This window comes from Kogia breviceps, chromosome 15 (genome assembly GCF_026419965.1).
Source record: "Kogia breviceps isolate mKogBre1 chromosome 15, mKogBre1 haplotype 1, whole genome shotgun sequence".
Taxonomy (NCBI): domain Eukaryota; kingdom Metazoa; phylum Chordata; class Mammalia; order Artiodactyla; family Physeteridae; genus Kogia; species Kogia breviceps.
This window is the reverse complement of record NC_081324.1, coordinates 72,603,810-72,621,182: the sequence shown is the minus strand read 5'-3', so window position 1 is coordinate 72,621,182 and position 17,373 is coordinate 72,603,810. Positions and strand designations below refer to the sequence as shown.

At 40.4% G+C, this 17,373-nt stretch overlaps 1 protein-coding gene across 7 annotated transcripts in view; it reads right to left on the bottom strand.

Moving 5' to 3' along the window:
* CORO1C (coronin 1C) overlaps nucleotides 1-17,373 on the bottom strand; it is an 83,465-nt gene that overhangs the window by 24,163 nt on the left and 41,929 nt on the right. For all 7 annotated transcript variants that reach the window (XM_067015000.1, XM_067014999.1, XM_067015003.1 and 4 more), the window contains one exon: nucleotides 7,027-7,149. In XM_067015000.1, coding sequence (XP_066871101.1) covers nucleotides 7,027-7,149 — 123 coding nt within the window. The remainder of the gene's footprint in view (nucleotides 1-7,026; nucleotides 7,150-17,373) is intronic.

Sequence of the window (17,373 nt, the reverse complement as noted above, 5' to 3'; positions counted from 1 at the left end):
ACACTTCACTTACACCAATGGACAGATCATCCAGACAGGAAATTAATAAGGAAACACAAGCTTTAAATGACACAATAGACCAGATAGATTTAATTGATATTTATAGGACATTCCATCCAAAAACAGCAGATTACACTTTCTTCTCAAGTGCACACAGAACATTCTCCAGGATAGATTAGATCACATCTTGGGTCACAAATCAAGCCTCAGTAAATTTAAGAAAATTGAAATCATATCAAGCATCTTTTCCAACCACAACACTATGAGATTAGAAATCAATTACAGGGAAAAAAATATAAAAAACACAAACACTTGGAGGCTAAACAATATGTTACTAAATAACCAAGAGATCACTGAAGAAATCAGAGAAGAAATCAAAAAATATCTAGAGACAAATGACAATGAAAACACGATGATCCAAAACCTATAGAATGCAGCAAAAGCATCCCAAAAGTTCTAAGAGGGAAGTTTACAGCAATACAATCCTACCTCAAGAAACAAGAAAAATCTCAAATAAACAATCTAACCTTACATCTAAAGAACTAGAGAAAGAAGAACAAACAAAACCCCAAGTTAGCAGAAGGAAAGAAATCATAAAGATCAGAGCAGAAATAAATGAAATAGAAACAAAGAAAACAACAGCAAAGACCAATAAAACTAAAAGCTGGTTCTTTGAGAAGATAAACAAAATTGATAAAACTTTAGCCAGACTCATTAAGAAAAAGAGGGAGAGGACTCCTATCAAAAAAATTAGAGGGCTTCCCTGGTGGCGCAGTGGTTGAGAGTCCACCTGCTGATGCAGGGGACGCGGGTTCGTGCCCCGGTCCGGGAGGATCCCACATGCCGCGGAGCGGCTGGGCCCGTGAGCCGTGGCCGCTGAGCCTGTGCGTCCGGAGCCTGTGCTCCGCAACGGGAGAGGCCACAACAGTGAGAGGCCCACGTACTGCAAAAACAAACAAACAAACAAACAAACAAACAAAAAAAAACACAACCCAATCAGAAAATGGGCAGAAGACCTAAATAGACATTTCTCCAAAGAAGACATACAGATGGCCAAGAAGCCCACGAAAAGCTGCTCAACATCACTAATTATTAGAGAAATGCAAATCAAAACTACAATGAGGTATCACCTCACACCAGTCAGAATGGGCATCATCAGAAAATGTACAAACAACAAATGCTGGAGAGGGTGTGGAGAAAAGGGAACCCTCTTGCACTGTTGGTGGGAATGTAAATTGATACAGCCACTATGGAGAACAGTATGGAGGTTCCTTAAAAAACTAAAAATAGAACTACTATACGACCCAGCGGTCCCACTACTGGGCATATACCCAGAGAAAACTGTAATTCAAAAAGACACATGCACCCCAATGTTCATTGCAGCACTATTTAAAATAGCCAGGACACGGAAGCAATGTAAATGCCCATTGACAGATGAATGGATAAAGAAGATATGGTACGTATATACTATAGAATATTACTCAGCCATAAAAAGGAAGAAAATTGGGTCATTTGTAGAGACGTGGATGGACCTAGAGACTGTCATACAGAGCGAAGTAAGTCAGAATGAGAAAAACAAATATCGTATATTAATGCATACATGTGGAACCCAGAAAAATGGTACAGATGAACTAGTTTTCAGGGCAGAAACAGAGACACAGATTTAGAGAACAAATGTATGGACACCAAGCGGGGAAAGTGGCAGGGATGGGGGTGGTGGTGGGATGAATTGGGAGACTAGGATTGACATATATACACTAATATGTATAAAATAGATAGCTAATAAGAACCTGCTGTATAAAAAATAAATAAAATAAAATTTAAAAATTTAAAAAAAAAGGAGCAGGTGGGGTAGAAGATCAAATACTTCTTTAAATTTTTTGTTCAACTGCTGAGTTGTTAAAGCATCTTGAAATTACCCCAATAATAATAACAAATGATTTGGGGGACATTAATTAAGTGATTAAAATATCAGCACCATAGTTAAGGGAGTGAAAAAAAATACTAGGAGGAAGATTTATCCCAAAGCATTATTTAATTTACAAAATGTTCACTCTGGCAATACCAATAAAAGGGCCACGTCAGAGGATTCTGGGACGATGGTGGTGTCAGTGGCAGCACAGTTTTGGGATCTTCCCAAGTCCCTCAAGAAAAACACAGAGCAGGCAGATAACAAAACAAAAACACAGGGACAATATATACACAAAACTAGGTGATAACCCAAATGCAAGTGTGTGGAGGAAAACAGCCACACAACCCGTGTGTTGTCAGCCTCTGTGTGAAAAAAATCATGGGGCAGCAATGGGGTGCCCCACAGATCTGAGAAGAGCAGGCCAATATGAGGCCAAAACGGAAACGGGAAGGGGCTTTGCCTTCTCCAACAGCAGGTGAGAACAGGGACCTGAAACGAAAAAGGTATGAAGGGGCTGGAGAAATCTAAACCCCAATACCCTAGAAACCAACCAGAGAGGACTCCCTTCTGAGACAGGCCCACGCTGAATGGAAATTCCAAGAAATGGAATCAAATCTGAGCAGGACAGAAATAAGATGGACAAAGAAAGCAGAAAGACCAAAAAAAAAAGCAGGTCAGGAAATCTGACAGCAAGCCACCATGTTTCTGAACACTACCTGAAAAGGACAGAAGAGGGAGCTCTGTGAAGTTAGAACAGCATTATAAACCAAGCCAGCTTCTGAAAGCTCGGGGAAAACTAAATTCACATAAAAATAAGAGAGGGAGAAAAAAAAAAAAAAAACCAAGGCTCCAAGATTACTATGAGAAAAAAAGAGAATACACCCCTGCAGACAGTACAAGAATGCTAATAAGACCAGCTCCAAAGAAAGATAAAAACTATCACACACATTTCGAAAAGACATTATTAAGAAAACAATACAAGACAGGAAACATTATTAAGTCAGAACTTGAAAAACTCAAAAGTAAGGTGGCGGAAATCAAGAAAAAAATTAGAAATAAAAGGAAAAGTACTTTAGAAATGAAGACTAACAAAGAAACTAAGAGCAAATAAACATAAATAATGTCCCCAAAGAAATAAAAGGTAAAAAGCAGAAAAACTTTAGCCTAAAAGAAATGAGTAAGAAAAATGGTTTGGAGAGAAACTGAAAAATATCGAAGATAGGTAAGTAAGATAAAGCATTTGGATAACAGGAGTCCCTGAAGGGAAAAACCAAAGCAAAAGAACAGAACAAATACTGAAGACTCTAAGTCAAGAAAACTTTCCTGGGTGGGGGAGCGGGGGGGAGACCTGAAACCATATATTGAAAGAGCACACCACACACAGAAATACCACCTCAGAATAACCAACAATAGTCTAGTAAAATTACTACATTTTAAGAAAAAAAAATCTTATGAACGTCTAGGCAAAAAGAACATATACTCTATAAGGAAAAGAAAATCAGATTTTTTCTGATCATCTGATTTTTTACAGCAACACTTTATGCCAAAAGAAAATGAAATATTTAGATACTCAAGGAAATACTGCAAGCCAAGAATTTTATATCCAGAAAAACTCACCTTTAAGTATAAAGGTCACAACAAGCTATTGTCAATATAGAAGAACTTAGAGAATACAGTTCCCACGAGCCTTTCCTATTTGATTCCATCCCTTGGAACTGCTCCTCAGGGTGGGGCCTGTCCTGGAAGGGAGCCCTCTCTGGTTGGTGTCCAGAGTACTGGGATCTAGAATCTACCAGAGAAGGAGCTTCAGATGATCCAAGTGCCTCTTTTTTTTTTTAAACTGCTTTCAGTAATCATAATGGTGGTGATACTCTTAGTATTTTCAGTGTGAAACTATTGTATGTATACTGTGAAAAAGCAAATGAGATAGATGAGGATATTCTAATTCATCCTGAACCCCTGAGAACCAGGATTCTTGGTGTGAAAGAAAGGAGACAGAGATGTATTATTAAAGAAGTTAGGTTAAAAACTATACAGTCCTGAATTTGAACTGGAAAGATTAAGACGAAGTCACAAGGTATTATATCTTTAAATATATATGTATATTCTAGCCAAATTTACTGCAAAGTCTTAAAAACAATGATCGCTATGGTAACAATGAGCATCCCTAAGCACTCAGAGAGTGATCTAGAAACTCCATTTTCCATTAAAACAAACCAGAGCTTCTGAGAGAAGTGGCGGATTTGAGGTGTGGGGTCAGGGATGGGCCTGGGACACCTGGACATACTGAAGAGCAAGGAAGCAACGGAAACAAGTAGGGTCACTTCAGAAGGACTCAGGAACTGTGAAGAGGTTCCCATTAACATAGACTGAATCCCCTGAGCTTTTTTTTTTTTTTTTTTTTTTTGCCGTACGCGGGCCTCTCACTGCTGTGGCCTCTCCCGTTGCGGAGCACAGGCTCCGGACGCGCAGGCTCAGCGGCCATGGCTCACGGGCCCAGCCGCTCCGCGGTATGTGGGATCTTCCCGGACCGGGGCACAAACCTGTGTCCCCTGCACCGGCAGGCGGACTCTCAACCACTGCGCCACCAGGGAAGCCCATCCCCTGAGCTTTGAGTAAAGAACTGTAATAGATCGAAACCCATTCAGTTCAAAATGAAATGAAAGGGGGAAAAAAACCTCCAAACGAAAAACTAACTGGTCACCTGAGGAAGATAAAGAACCAATTCATTATTTTGAAAACTGGGTAAATAAAAGGAAAGAATCAAGCATTTACCCTGCTTTCCTATATGAACTATACTCCTGGGTAACTAAATAGTAGATAAGAGAGAGCATCACCTTAAAAATTTTACCAGCTGAAAACTGAAAACAAAATCATAGCAATTAATATCACCATTTTGAGACCCCCTAATGAGTTGCTGGATCTAGGTGCTGGGCATCAATAACTGCACAAATCAAAAAAGAGCACAAAAACAGGCATCTTGACACCTCGTGCCTCCTGAGGGGAGACCAGAGCACGAGCTCTAGGCTTGTCAAAGGGATGGAATCTGAATCTAGTCATGCTCTAGGATCCAGCTGCCAACTCACAGGGAATCTGAAAGACGGAGTAGCAGGTTGAACTGGACCACAAGGGTGCAATCAGCAAACTCTGGACTTCTGGAAGCAACAGGTCAAAGGTCAGGCTTCTTCAACAAGAAAAGGATGGAGGAGGAACCTGTAGATTAGGAAAGCCCTAAAAGGCATATCAAGTTTTTAAAACTTGGAAGACTAAGCTCCAGCGTCTAGAGATGCACACTTAAGTGATTAAAACCACAAAGAAAGGCAAGGAAGTGAGTTTTACTGGTTACTTGGAGAGGGAGGGGTAGATGGGGACTGGGATGGGGCACAGGGAAGAGACTGAGAAGCCTGGGAAAGTTCCATTTCTTGACCTGGGTGGCAGTCACAGGGTGTTCACTCAGTAATAAATCTCCTAACTCAGTTCACTTTTTTTTTTAATGAATTTATTTATTTTTGGCTGTGTTGGGTCTTCGTTGCTGCGCACGGGCTTTCTCTAGTTGCGGCGAGCGGGGGCTACCCTTCGTTGCGGTGCGCGGGCTTCTCATTGCGGTGGCTTCTCTTGTTGCGGAGCACGGGCTCTCGGCGCGTGGGCTCAGTAGTTGTGGCTCACGGGCTTAGTTGCTCCGCAGCATGTGGGATCTTCCTGGACCAGGGATCAAACCCGTGTCCCCTGCATTGGCAGGCAGATTCCCAACCACTGTGCCACCAGGGAAGTCCCTCAATTCACTTTTTCACTTAATTGAACACACTTAACTGTTTGTTTAGTGTGTTTTATAATACAAAGGTTTTTTTTTAAAAGGGCAATGTGACCAATAGTGCTGGAGATGGGGAGGGATGGATCAAACCCGCTTCTCCAAGAAAAGTTAAAACTCTTAGTTTAAGATTTGGGCATCAGGTCTAAATACTGTTCCTTTCCCTTAGCAAAATGTGTCTGTAGCCATTCAAATGATCAATTTAGCAAGGCATGTTAAATGGAACAATTCCTTTTAATAGCTGCATATTTCTTTAATACACTTTGGCTGCCAAAATCATGAGATCACAGGAGGAGCTATCCTCAGCCGAAAGTCCATGAGGAAAAATGGGTAAACGTTTAAATGGCACAGTTCAGGGATTAATTTCTGTTTATGTAAAGTAACTAATTAACAAAGTAATTAACAAAGCCTTCCAAACAATGTTTCTAAGTCTGGTTCAGTGCACAGAAAACCAAGAGTGGGATAACCAAAGTGCAGTTCTCGCAGTTCTCCACCTGCCAGGTGTGAGGCTGCCTGAGGGACCACCTGCCTCCACTCCAGGCGTGACTTCAGGGCTCCCTGTCTGCGCTCTTGCCCAGTCTTTGCAGCAGATGTTGGGCTAGGATTAAAAATGGATCCAAACTCATAATTACATTTGTAGGCTAAGAAGAACATAATCAAGAACAAGAAGCTTCACATTCACAAGTACTCCAAAGCCTGGTTTCATATATAACCTACCTTTGGAATCTAAACCGGGGAACATATAGAACTTACTTTAACAATCTTTCAAGTTGGTTATTTGTACATCTGCATAAAAAGGACTTTGTTAACCAGGGTCCACTAGACATTAGCTTGGAAATAAGCACCTACAAAAACTCTTTACTATCTTTCAATATCTGTTTCATATCCCATCTATCTACATAACCTTTGGCATCATATTTCACTGTAATATGCAATTCATGCTAGCAATTTTTTCTCCCCTTTTTTAGAGAGGAGGGAGGCCATGTGGTGCAATGGCATTCACAGAATTATCTGAAAGTCATTTTACTTTCCCTAAAATCTTCCCATCAAGCAGATGTGTCAACTGTTAACAAGGATGCGCACACACACAAGCAAAAGAAGAAAAGCAACAGAGTACAACTCCTTGATATAAACTTGTAAAACGGCTTATCTGCAGTTAAACTTCAGTGTCGCTAAATTCTTGTATAGTCCAATGGACAATCAAAACTCTATGATTTTCTGCATTTCAAGCCTCCACACACACACTCCTTGAAGGCAGCAGGTAAGTCTCGCTGGCCTGTATGCCCGCCACACCGAGGTAACTTACCATAACCGTGCAGTCCTCTGAGCCACTGGCAATGACCTGATCATTATGTGGGCACCAGTCTATGTCCAGCACTGGTCCTGTGTGACCACACACTGTGGGGTAGGATTTGTCAATTCGACCAGTCTAAAAGGAGAGAGAAACAGACCTATTATATAACATCAATGCCACAGAGTTTGTATGTTTTGTCAGACCCACTTCTCCTTTATTACTTCTACCCCAAACTCTCAAGAATCTACAAAATATGACGTTCATATCAGCCAATGTCAACTGTTAAGAAATGTCAACTTGCATTTCTAGAAACAGTTACTACCAAGGATACTCCATCAAATTAAGGATCTACATTTCCAGAACCACAGAGATTTTATTTAATCAACGGCATTAATAGACACAGCAAAAGAGAATACAAGAGTCTTTTTACCACAATACAATTCTAACAATAGCCTATTGTAAATTATAGGTGTGTTTTTACTGTTTTTAAAAAAAACCAAACCTGGTATTATTCAAAATATAAAATATAACCTTTAATAGGATAAGCTAATGCCCTTGAATATACGAATTAACAGTTCTGGAAGTGGATGGCACTTCCAGTGAGCAAGCAAAGTGAAGGTAATAAAAAGAAAAGCTTTAACCACTGCTCAGGGGCAGAAGGACATAGTACTTTTCAATGTCTCGGTCTCTTCCATCAATAGAAATGCCAGCGGGGCCTTCTAATTAACCGCCTTAGCTCTCAGCCATTACCCAGATCCACATCTCATTAAGAACACAACTTCTAATGTTGGTCATAGCAACCATCACAACGTGCTCATGTTACACACTTGACCCGAACAAGCCAATCTGGCTTATCAGCCCAATTTTGTCTGGTGTTAACCAAGACAAATGCTATTACAACAACAGCTGTACAAAAGCTGCTTCCTTTTAAAAAGGTTAATGCCAGTCCTTGCTGAGTTCTTCTACCTATGCTAAATGCAGGTGAACAGAAAGGAATCACCACAATGCAAAAGTGAACCGATTTTTTGGTTGATGCTACTCTCCTGTTAATGGCCAGCTGTCACAACACGGGGGCAGGCTTCTTGGAAAATTTTTAAGATCAGTAAATTTGGATTTCTCCACTTTGACTTGACTGTGGAAATCTCCAGAGAAGCAGTGTGCTAAAGCACAAAGACCACAGGCTCCAGAGTCAGACAGATATGGATTCAAGTCCAGGCTCTCTTGGTCAAACTGTGTGTGATCTCACACAGGTAATCTCTCTAAGCTTCAGTTCGTCATCTGTAAAATGAGTAACAGTAATACTTACCTCCCAGGTTTACCGTGAAGAGTAAATGAGAAATGAGGTAAATCATAACCTAGCATTACAACGATCTGTATAAGGTGTGTAAAAAATTAATTAGAGTACCCAGAATACAGTAAATACTCAATAAAAAGCTGGCACTTATTATTAGTTCTTCCTGTATAACATGTTAACTTAATCATTAAGAATTACAAGCGTGTGTTATCTGTGAACTCTGGGCCAGACACTGAGCTGAGTGTTGGAGACACAGAGGTGAGCAGGGCGCCCTCCACGTCCTGGCCGAGCGTGGAGTCCATCTAAAGCTCCAGTTAGAGCGCAGCACAAGACGTGCAGCGCCAGGACAGGCCCAAGGCGGCAGGAAACAGAAGAAGGACATTCAAGCAGCTGTGCAGGGGCTCCAGCCTTTGGGAAGGTTTTCTGCGCAGAAAGGTGAGTTCTGAGTTGAGGTGTGAAGGTGCACCAGCCTACGGACATGGGACCTGGGTTTTTTCACACGCTCCCCCTTCCTCTTGCAAAACTAATTCAACCCAGAGTTTCTCGGTCTCCTGAATTGCATCACCAAAAACAGGAATTCATAAACGAAAATGCCAAGGAAGAAACACAATATTACAGAGAACCTGGGTCTTGTATGAGAAGCCACGTGGGTCACTGACAGGCCGAGAAGCAGTGAGAGTCAGGGACCAGGCTGCCAGGGCTGGGGTGTGGCACTGCCATTTTCTCCCCTGAGGCTCTGGCCAAATTACTGCATCTGGCGACCTCAGTTTCTCACCTGTAAAACGAGAACGCTAGAATTCTTTCTTCAAGAGCTGATGTGAGAATTAACTGAGACAATCAAGGTAAAGCACTTGGTACCGCCCCAGCACCTCTAGTGCTCAAAAAACGTTACCCCAAATTTAAAAACTGCCGGAATCCATGCTACCAACATCCCTGACCGTATCCTTCCTTAAAGAAGGAACTGCTACTAAGCACCCAAGCCAGGTAGTTTTACCTAGTTCCCCCTGTGAGTGCTCCTCCCCTGGAGTTCCTACCCCACGTAATGGTCTACTACTCAAGGTGCTGGCAGTGAACTCACAGGTGTTTTGTTTTCTAATATTATTACTGTTTTATTATGTATTATTATTATTTAAACTACAGATATAGTTACTCTCTTGAATGTGAGATATTTAGTAATTTAAAACATTCTGAGACACAAAGGCCAGGCTGAGGTCTGACACACACTGCAACAGACATTCCAGAAGGAGAGAATGCAAGAGAAACAAAAAACTGAAGAGATGAGGGCTGAGGATTTTCCAAGTTTAACTGAGGGCATAAGTCTTCAGACTGAAGAGGCACAGGTCCCAAGTAGAATATCCTAGTGCAATTCAGAACACCTAAAATAAAGATAAAATCTCAAACAAAAGCAGCCTTAGAGAAAAGACAGATGACCTACAGAGAGAATAATTAGACTACCTGTGAGCAGACTTCTCAAAAGCAAGTACAGAAACAAAAACATCAGAAACTATCTCAGAAATGGGAAGAAAAACAACCACCTGTGCATTCTATGCCCAGAAAAACTGTCATTCAAAAGTGATGACCAAACAAACAAACAAAAACCACAACATTTTTAAACAAACAGATACAGAAAATTTACCATTTAAAGACTCTTATTCAAAGAATTAAGTTCTTGGACTTATCTCAAAGAATTTCAAAATTAATTTCAAAGAACTAAGTTCAAGGACTTATTTCAGGAAAAGAAAGTGAACCAGAAGAAAGAACTGGGATATCAAAACAAGAAGTGAGCAAAGAAATTGGTAAGTGTGGTCAGTGTAAATAGGCATTGACTGTATAGAACAGTAGTAATTACGACTAATTGGAGTACAGGTAAGACAAGGCAGAGCTAAAACACTAAACAACAACAACATGTAAGATAGAAAGAAATGATCAGAATTCAAAGGTTTCAGGGCTCTTCCCTAGAAAAAGGCAGAAAATTTGACTAGTTTTAGACTTTAAGTCATGTAAGTATGTTAAAATTAAGGGTAAACACTAAAAGAGAATATATAACTTCCAAAAAGTGTATGGAGAAGAAGGTTAGTGGAATTTTAAAAACTCATTCAATATAAGAGAAAGAGGAAATAAAAAGAAAAAAAGGCAAGAAAAAGCATGAAAACTAGAAAGCACAAAATAAGATGGTGGAAATAAAACCAACCATAAATCACAAACTGCGGTAAATATGAATGACTTAAACTCACCTGCTAAAAGACGAGGTGTTTCAGATCAGATTAAAACCAGCTATAAGACACATTTACAAAATAATAATACAAAAAGGCAATTAAAGGATGGGAAGGGATATAAAAATATGTACCAGGTGGTTATACTAGAACAAATAGATTTTAAGGTGAAATGCACTATTTAAGATTACATTTTAACATTTAAAGAAACAATTCAGAGAAAAGCTATAGTCACTGTGGACTTTAACTCATCTAACTACATAAGCTTGAAAATAATTAAAGCAGAAATTGACAGAAGTACAAGGAGAAAATGACAAAACCATAATCTTAAGAGATTCTAATAAAGATTTAAGAGATCAAACAGACAAAAATCAGTACGAATATAAACGGCTTTAACAAAAGTAACAAGCTTGATCTAACGGATATATACAACTTGTAGCCAACATTTTAAAACACACAATTTTTTTTTTGTTTCCAAGCACACTAATAAACATTTTTTTTAAATCACCAATTAGGATACCACAAAGCAAACCTCAAAAACTACCAAGAAATCAATATTGTACAGAGCATGTTCTGAGTACAACGCAATACAATTAAAAATTAACAGAAAAATATAAGCCAATGCATCTGAAAAGTTTGTTTTTTTTTTAAAGCGTTTGCCAACCTATCCAAGTCCTCGACATCACTCCTACCCTTCCTACTGTACCAGGAACATAAATAAACGGTATCAGGCTGCTTCTTCCTCCTCTTTTTTTCTTTTTTTAAAAAAATAAATTTATTTATTTATTTTTGGCCGCATTGGGTCTTCGTTGCTGAGCACGGGCTTTCTCTAGTTGCGGCGAGCAGAGGCTTCTTCGTTGCAGTGGCTTTTCTTGTTGCAGAGCACGGGCTCTAGGTGCATAGGCTTCAGTAGTTGTGGCTTGCGGGCTCTACAGCACAGGCTCAGTAGTTGTGGCTCACCGGCTTAGTCGTTCCACGGCATGTGGGATCTTCCCGGACCAGGGCTCGAACCCGTGTCCCCTGCATCGGCAGGTGGATTCTTAACCCTTGCACCACCAGGGAAGTCCCTGAACATTTTTTAATTTACTAAATAATTTGAATAGAAAATCATAATAGCCAATAGAAAAAGGTTAAAATGGTCAGTAAATACGTGCCATATCAAAACTTGTGGGATATAGCTAAAACAAATCTTAAAATTCCAGATGAAATAAGCAAGCTCCTAGAAAATGTGTGATGTATGAAAACTTCTTCAATAAACAGAAAACCTAAAGAGACCCAGAACCATAAAAGAACCAGTACTGTGGGCTTCCCTGGTGGTGCAGTGGTTAAGAATCCGCCTGCCAATGCAGGGGACACGGGTTCAAGCCCTGGTCTGGGAAGATCCCACATGCCATGAAGCAACTAAGCCCATGTGCCACAACTACTGAGCCTGCGCTCTAGAGCCCGCAAGCCACAACTACTGAAGCCCACGCACAGCAACTACTGAAGCCCGCGCACCTAGAGCCCATGCTCTGCAACGAGAAGCCACCGCAATGAGAAGCCTGCGCACTGCAACGAAGAGTAGCCCCCACTCGCCACAGCTAGAGAAAGCCCGCATGCAGCAATGAAGACCCAACGCACCCAAAAATTAAAAAATAATAATAAAAAAAAGAACCAGTATTGTAACTCCATACATCACTGCCCACCCAAAATCAATCAGTAAATACCAAAAATAAGGGGCCCAGATGGTTTTATAGATGAGTTTTCCCAAACATTCAAGGAAGAAATCATCTCAAACCAGTGTTCCCAGAGAACAAAAAATAAAGGCGCACTGCTGAACTCACTACATAAGGAATGTACCACCTTGATATGAAGGACAGTGTAAGGAAGAGAAACTTAGGCCTATGTGACTTATAAATATTGATGCAAACTCCCCTCAAAAAAGGAGGGGAAAAAAAGCAATGTAAATTCAGCAGTGTGGGTTGTTCTCAAAAAACACAAGTAAAGTGAAAAGACAAGTTGCAGATTGGGAGAAGATTTTATATCTTCGTGTGTGTGTGTATATACATACATATATATATGTATATATATACATATATGTATGTATACATAAAATATATACCTGACAAAATCAACAAACAACTTAATAGAATAAGGGGCAAATGATATGAACAGGGATCCACAGGGAAGGAAGGCTGAAAAGCCAACAGATGTATGGAAAGTACTCCATCTCACTGGTAATCAGGGAACTGCAAATTAAAACGATAAGGTAATATTTGACACCTATTAAAATTGGCAAGAATTTAGAAGTCTAAATACAAGTGCTGGCAAACATGTTTGGAAAGAGGAACTCATAAAAACTATGCACAGGAGAGTATCCTGCTACGATTCCTTTTGAGAGCAATTTGGAAACAACTGGAGCTGAAGTTGCCCACCCCTCAGCAATACCACTTCTCGATGGTCTGTGCGAGAGAAACGCTCCCATATTTTGCACAAGGGTATTCATGGCAGCACTGTTGGAAACAGTGAAAAAAGCAGAAGCAATGTAACTGTCCTTTGGTATGAGAATAAATATCACTTATATCAAAGTTTAAAACATACAAAATAATAGTCTATGTTATAGGTACATACACGTGTAATAAAGTACAAACACACGACACATACCAACTTTGAGGAGACAATTACCTCTGGAGAAGGAGAAAAGATGGAAAGGAGAATGGTATTTTAGCTACATCTGTTATGCTTTACTGTTTTCAAAAAAGGGAGATATGAAACAAACATGGCAAAATATTAACATCTGTTTAATCTTGCAGGTAAGTACATGAATGTCCTATTATTTTGTTTGTTTCCTATTTAAAAAAAATAATTAAAATATAATTAAGTTGAGAAACACACCAATGTATTGTTATTAATTTACATTTAAAAAAAAAATCTCTGGGACTTCCCAGGTGGCCCAGTGGTAAAGAATCCACCCTGCAATGCAGGGGACGTGGGTTCGATCCCTGGTCAGGGAACTAAGATCCCACATGCCGTGGGGCAACTAAGCCCGCGTGCCACAACTACTGAGCTCACGCACCTCAACTAGCGCCCGTGAGCCACAAACTACAGCGCCCACGTGCTCTGGAACCCACATGCCGCAACTACAGAGCCCATGCACCCTGGAGCCTGTGCGCCACAACTAGAGAAGAGAAAACCCACAAGCCACAACTAGAGAGAAGCCTGCGCACCACAGTGAAGATCCTGCGTGCCTCAACAAAGATCCCACGTGCTGCAACTAAGACCCAACGCAGCCATAAATTAACTAATTAATTATTATTTTTTTAATCTAAAAAAAAAACCCTTTAAACCCAAGGAAAAAAGGTTTTCTACCTGAAATGTTTTATTGTATCTCAGGGTCTTTGCATTCTGAGGCCCACCCCAGCACATCCCATATGGCATCCTTGATGGTAGAGCATAGTCACTGAACTCTAAACATCCAAGGACACCAAATAATTTTTTTCAATCTGGGCTAGGAAGAGCTTTTGCTCAGATATACAGCAATTTTGAGGGGAATCTGGAAGTACATTAATACTGGTTGTTCGTAATTATACTCAGAAGCTTACTAAATGACTTTTCTTTTTAAGGTTAAAATTATACAACCCTGGCCAAAAGTAAATAGCTACTCACCAGTATTCTTCAATCAAGTAAGATATCTGAGAATAGTAAGAAGCATTTCTGCCATTCTCAACTCAGCCCCGACAAGTCTTATAGCATAAAAGTAATAAAGAGCCCAAAATTTTCACGGGAACTTGAATGTAATTTAAAAGACAACTGCCACTTATTTCCCCCCTTTCTATCAAAAACAAATAATTAGTAATAAAAATCGCTAGCACTTTCAGAGTGCTTATGTTACATGCTAAGAACTGTATGACAATCTTTTATGTGCATTATCACAACTACCTTCATGAAACAGCAACTCTATTATTCCCACTTTCTAAATAAAGAAATAGGAACAGAGAAAACCAAGAAGCAGAGATCTAAAATATCACTGACAATCCTACTAGGTTTCTACAGAGAAAGAAAATTTCCACTATGCCATGGGGTTGTGAAAAAGGCACAAGAGTAATGTTGAAATTAGTGGCAGCTGGTCATCAGAAACACAAGTTAATAAAAAATGATACCCTGCAAACAGCTGCTTCCTCTGCTTATAACATCATCATAAATCCTTACAACAAATAAAACAGGGAAAGTAGCATCATCCTGCAGCACAACAGAAAGGGAATCGACTAAATGTCTGACAGTGATAGAGGAACAAAAAGAAGTATGAGAAAAAAAAATCCGTTTTAGGGGCTTCCCTGGTGGCACAGTGGTTGAGAGTCTGCCTGCCGGTGCAGGGGACACTGGTTTGAGCCCTGGTCTGGGAGGATCCCACATGCTGCGGAGCAACTGGACCCGTGAGCCACAACTACTGAGCCTGCGCATGTGGAGCTTGTGCTCTGCAACAAGAGAGGCCGCGACAGTGAGAGGCCGCGACAGTGAGAGGCCCACGTACCGCGATGAAGAGTGGCCCCCACTCCGCAACTAGAGAAAGCCCTCACACAGAAACAAAGACCCAACACAGCCAAAAATAATAAATAAATAAATAAATAATTTTTTAAATGCTGTTTTAAATGTGCAGTGATGGTTTTACACACAGGGTGTGCTCCACACACAGTCAAGTTATCAGCTGCTATGATTCCAAGGGCTTGCACCTCCAAATAGCTTCTTACCCATAACAAAATCAAATCCAAAGCACAACAACATATTTCACCCATAAGTATGTATCTTTAAAAGGGCGGAGCTGGGAAATTATAAACTGCTGAGAGCTCAAGTCCATGGAAACTGAAGGAAACCATACAATTACAGCCTTATATGGTAAAGATGAGGGCACATCACTTCTAAAAGTAATTTTGCCCTGGGATCTAATGAGAATGCATTTCTCATTCATAATCATGACACATCCTCATTTATCATCCAGTGAATAAACCAAGGAATCCATGTCTAATTCTAGATTGTGAAGGACCATTCAGAAAGACATCACTGCAAGTCATGGTGACAACACGGCTTACCTGCACGTCTAAGCAGCAAATTTAAATGAATGCCGAGGCTGGGAGAAAGACTGACAAGAACTTAGTAACAGCTTTTAAAGTATCTTTTTTGGCTGAACAGTGATTTAAGAACTACTCATCAATTTCCCAAGGGTTATATATAGAATAATTTCATTTACTAACAAATCAGTCCACTGTTTCATTAAGGATGCATCATCACCTCAGTTACATCATCTAGAATATTACTACTTTGCTAGCATGAATTGAAAGTTTAGCTGAGACTAGCCAGTTGGATGTCCAGATTTCTTGCTTTAAATAATTATTCAAATGTACTGATTACTTACTAGTTATCATGATCACAATAAAAGCCATAGAGCTTTTATTGTACCTCTCTAGCTAAAACTCCCCAAGTGATGAGAATTACCAGCAAGTCAACTCAAGTGGCGAAAAATGACAAACACCAAGGTTCCCAAAGGCTCTGGCCCAGACCTCAGTTCATACACTTGTGGGACACTGGTGAAATAGGTCAGGGCACTGGCTTAAGGACTATTATTATCTAAAAGATCCGGTGGCCTGCAGGAGGCCCAGCAATATGAGCCCCAGGGAAAATGCAGCCTCCAGAGTGTGTGTACAGCTGGCACGAGGGAGAGGTGTGACTGCACAATTTCCATGTGGCGGCCCAAGCTGAGGTTGATGGCTTTGACATGTTCTGGCTAGCAAACCTTACAGTGGCAGAAAACCACCTAGACACCGGCACGATCATTCACTTTGGGTATGGGGAAGGGCCTCAAAAATTTCAAAGCAGCCAAAAGCCTCAGGAGAGCTCCTGGAGACTGATGCTTCAACTAAGCCCACAGAGTTAGGCAATACTCTCCTCCTACAGGCTTTCTTTCTTTCTTCTTTTTTTTTTGGGGTGGGGGGTGGGGGTGGAGGGGTGAAAAATCAAAATGTAAGCATCAGTAAATACATATCTTTGTAAAACTGCTCTAAGAAGGAATGTTTATAATTTTAAATAAGTTGGCAAAAACATTTCCTCCTTAGGCATACAAAATTCAATGTAACTCTTATGAAATGATATTTCTAGTTGTAAAGGTATTTCCCATTAGTTTGAATAGGAAACCACAACTGCTTCCATTTACATCAAATAGTATATCTTTTTTTTTTTTAAGTAATTTTATTTTACTTATTTATTTATTTTTGGCTGTGTTGGGCCTTCACTCCTGCGCGCAGGCTTTCTCTAGTTGCAGTGAGCGGGGGCTACTCTTAGTTGCGGTGTGCAGGCTTCTCATTGCAGTGGCTTCTCTTGTTGCCGAGCACAGGCTCTAGGCACACAGGCTCCAGTAGTTGTGGCGTGTGGGCTCAGTAGTTGTGGCCTACAGGTTCTAGAGCGCAGGCTCAGTAGTTGTGGCGCATGGGCTTAGTTGCTCCGCAGCATGTGAGATCTTCCCAGACCAGGGCTCGAACCTGTTTCCCCTGCATTGGCAGGTGGATTCTTAACCACTGCACCACCAGGGAAGTCCTATCTTACTTATTTGTCATATCTCCTTTCAAAAAGGAATCCATATTCAGGAAGTGCACTCATCCCACACGCCAAAGACACTACCGTGTAATCAAAAGAATTCTAATATATACAAACAGACACGTACAGAAATCTTCTCATAGATGTTTCTATAAAGTAGTTCCACCCTGGGATGTATTTTCAAGGAAGCTAATGGTGTATTTTACAGGTGCAGACATTTTCACCCTCCCAAAGTCTCAAAATACAACAATGGGATGCTTCCCATATGACCTTTGCATTAATCATTCA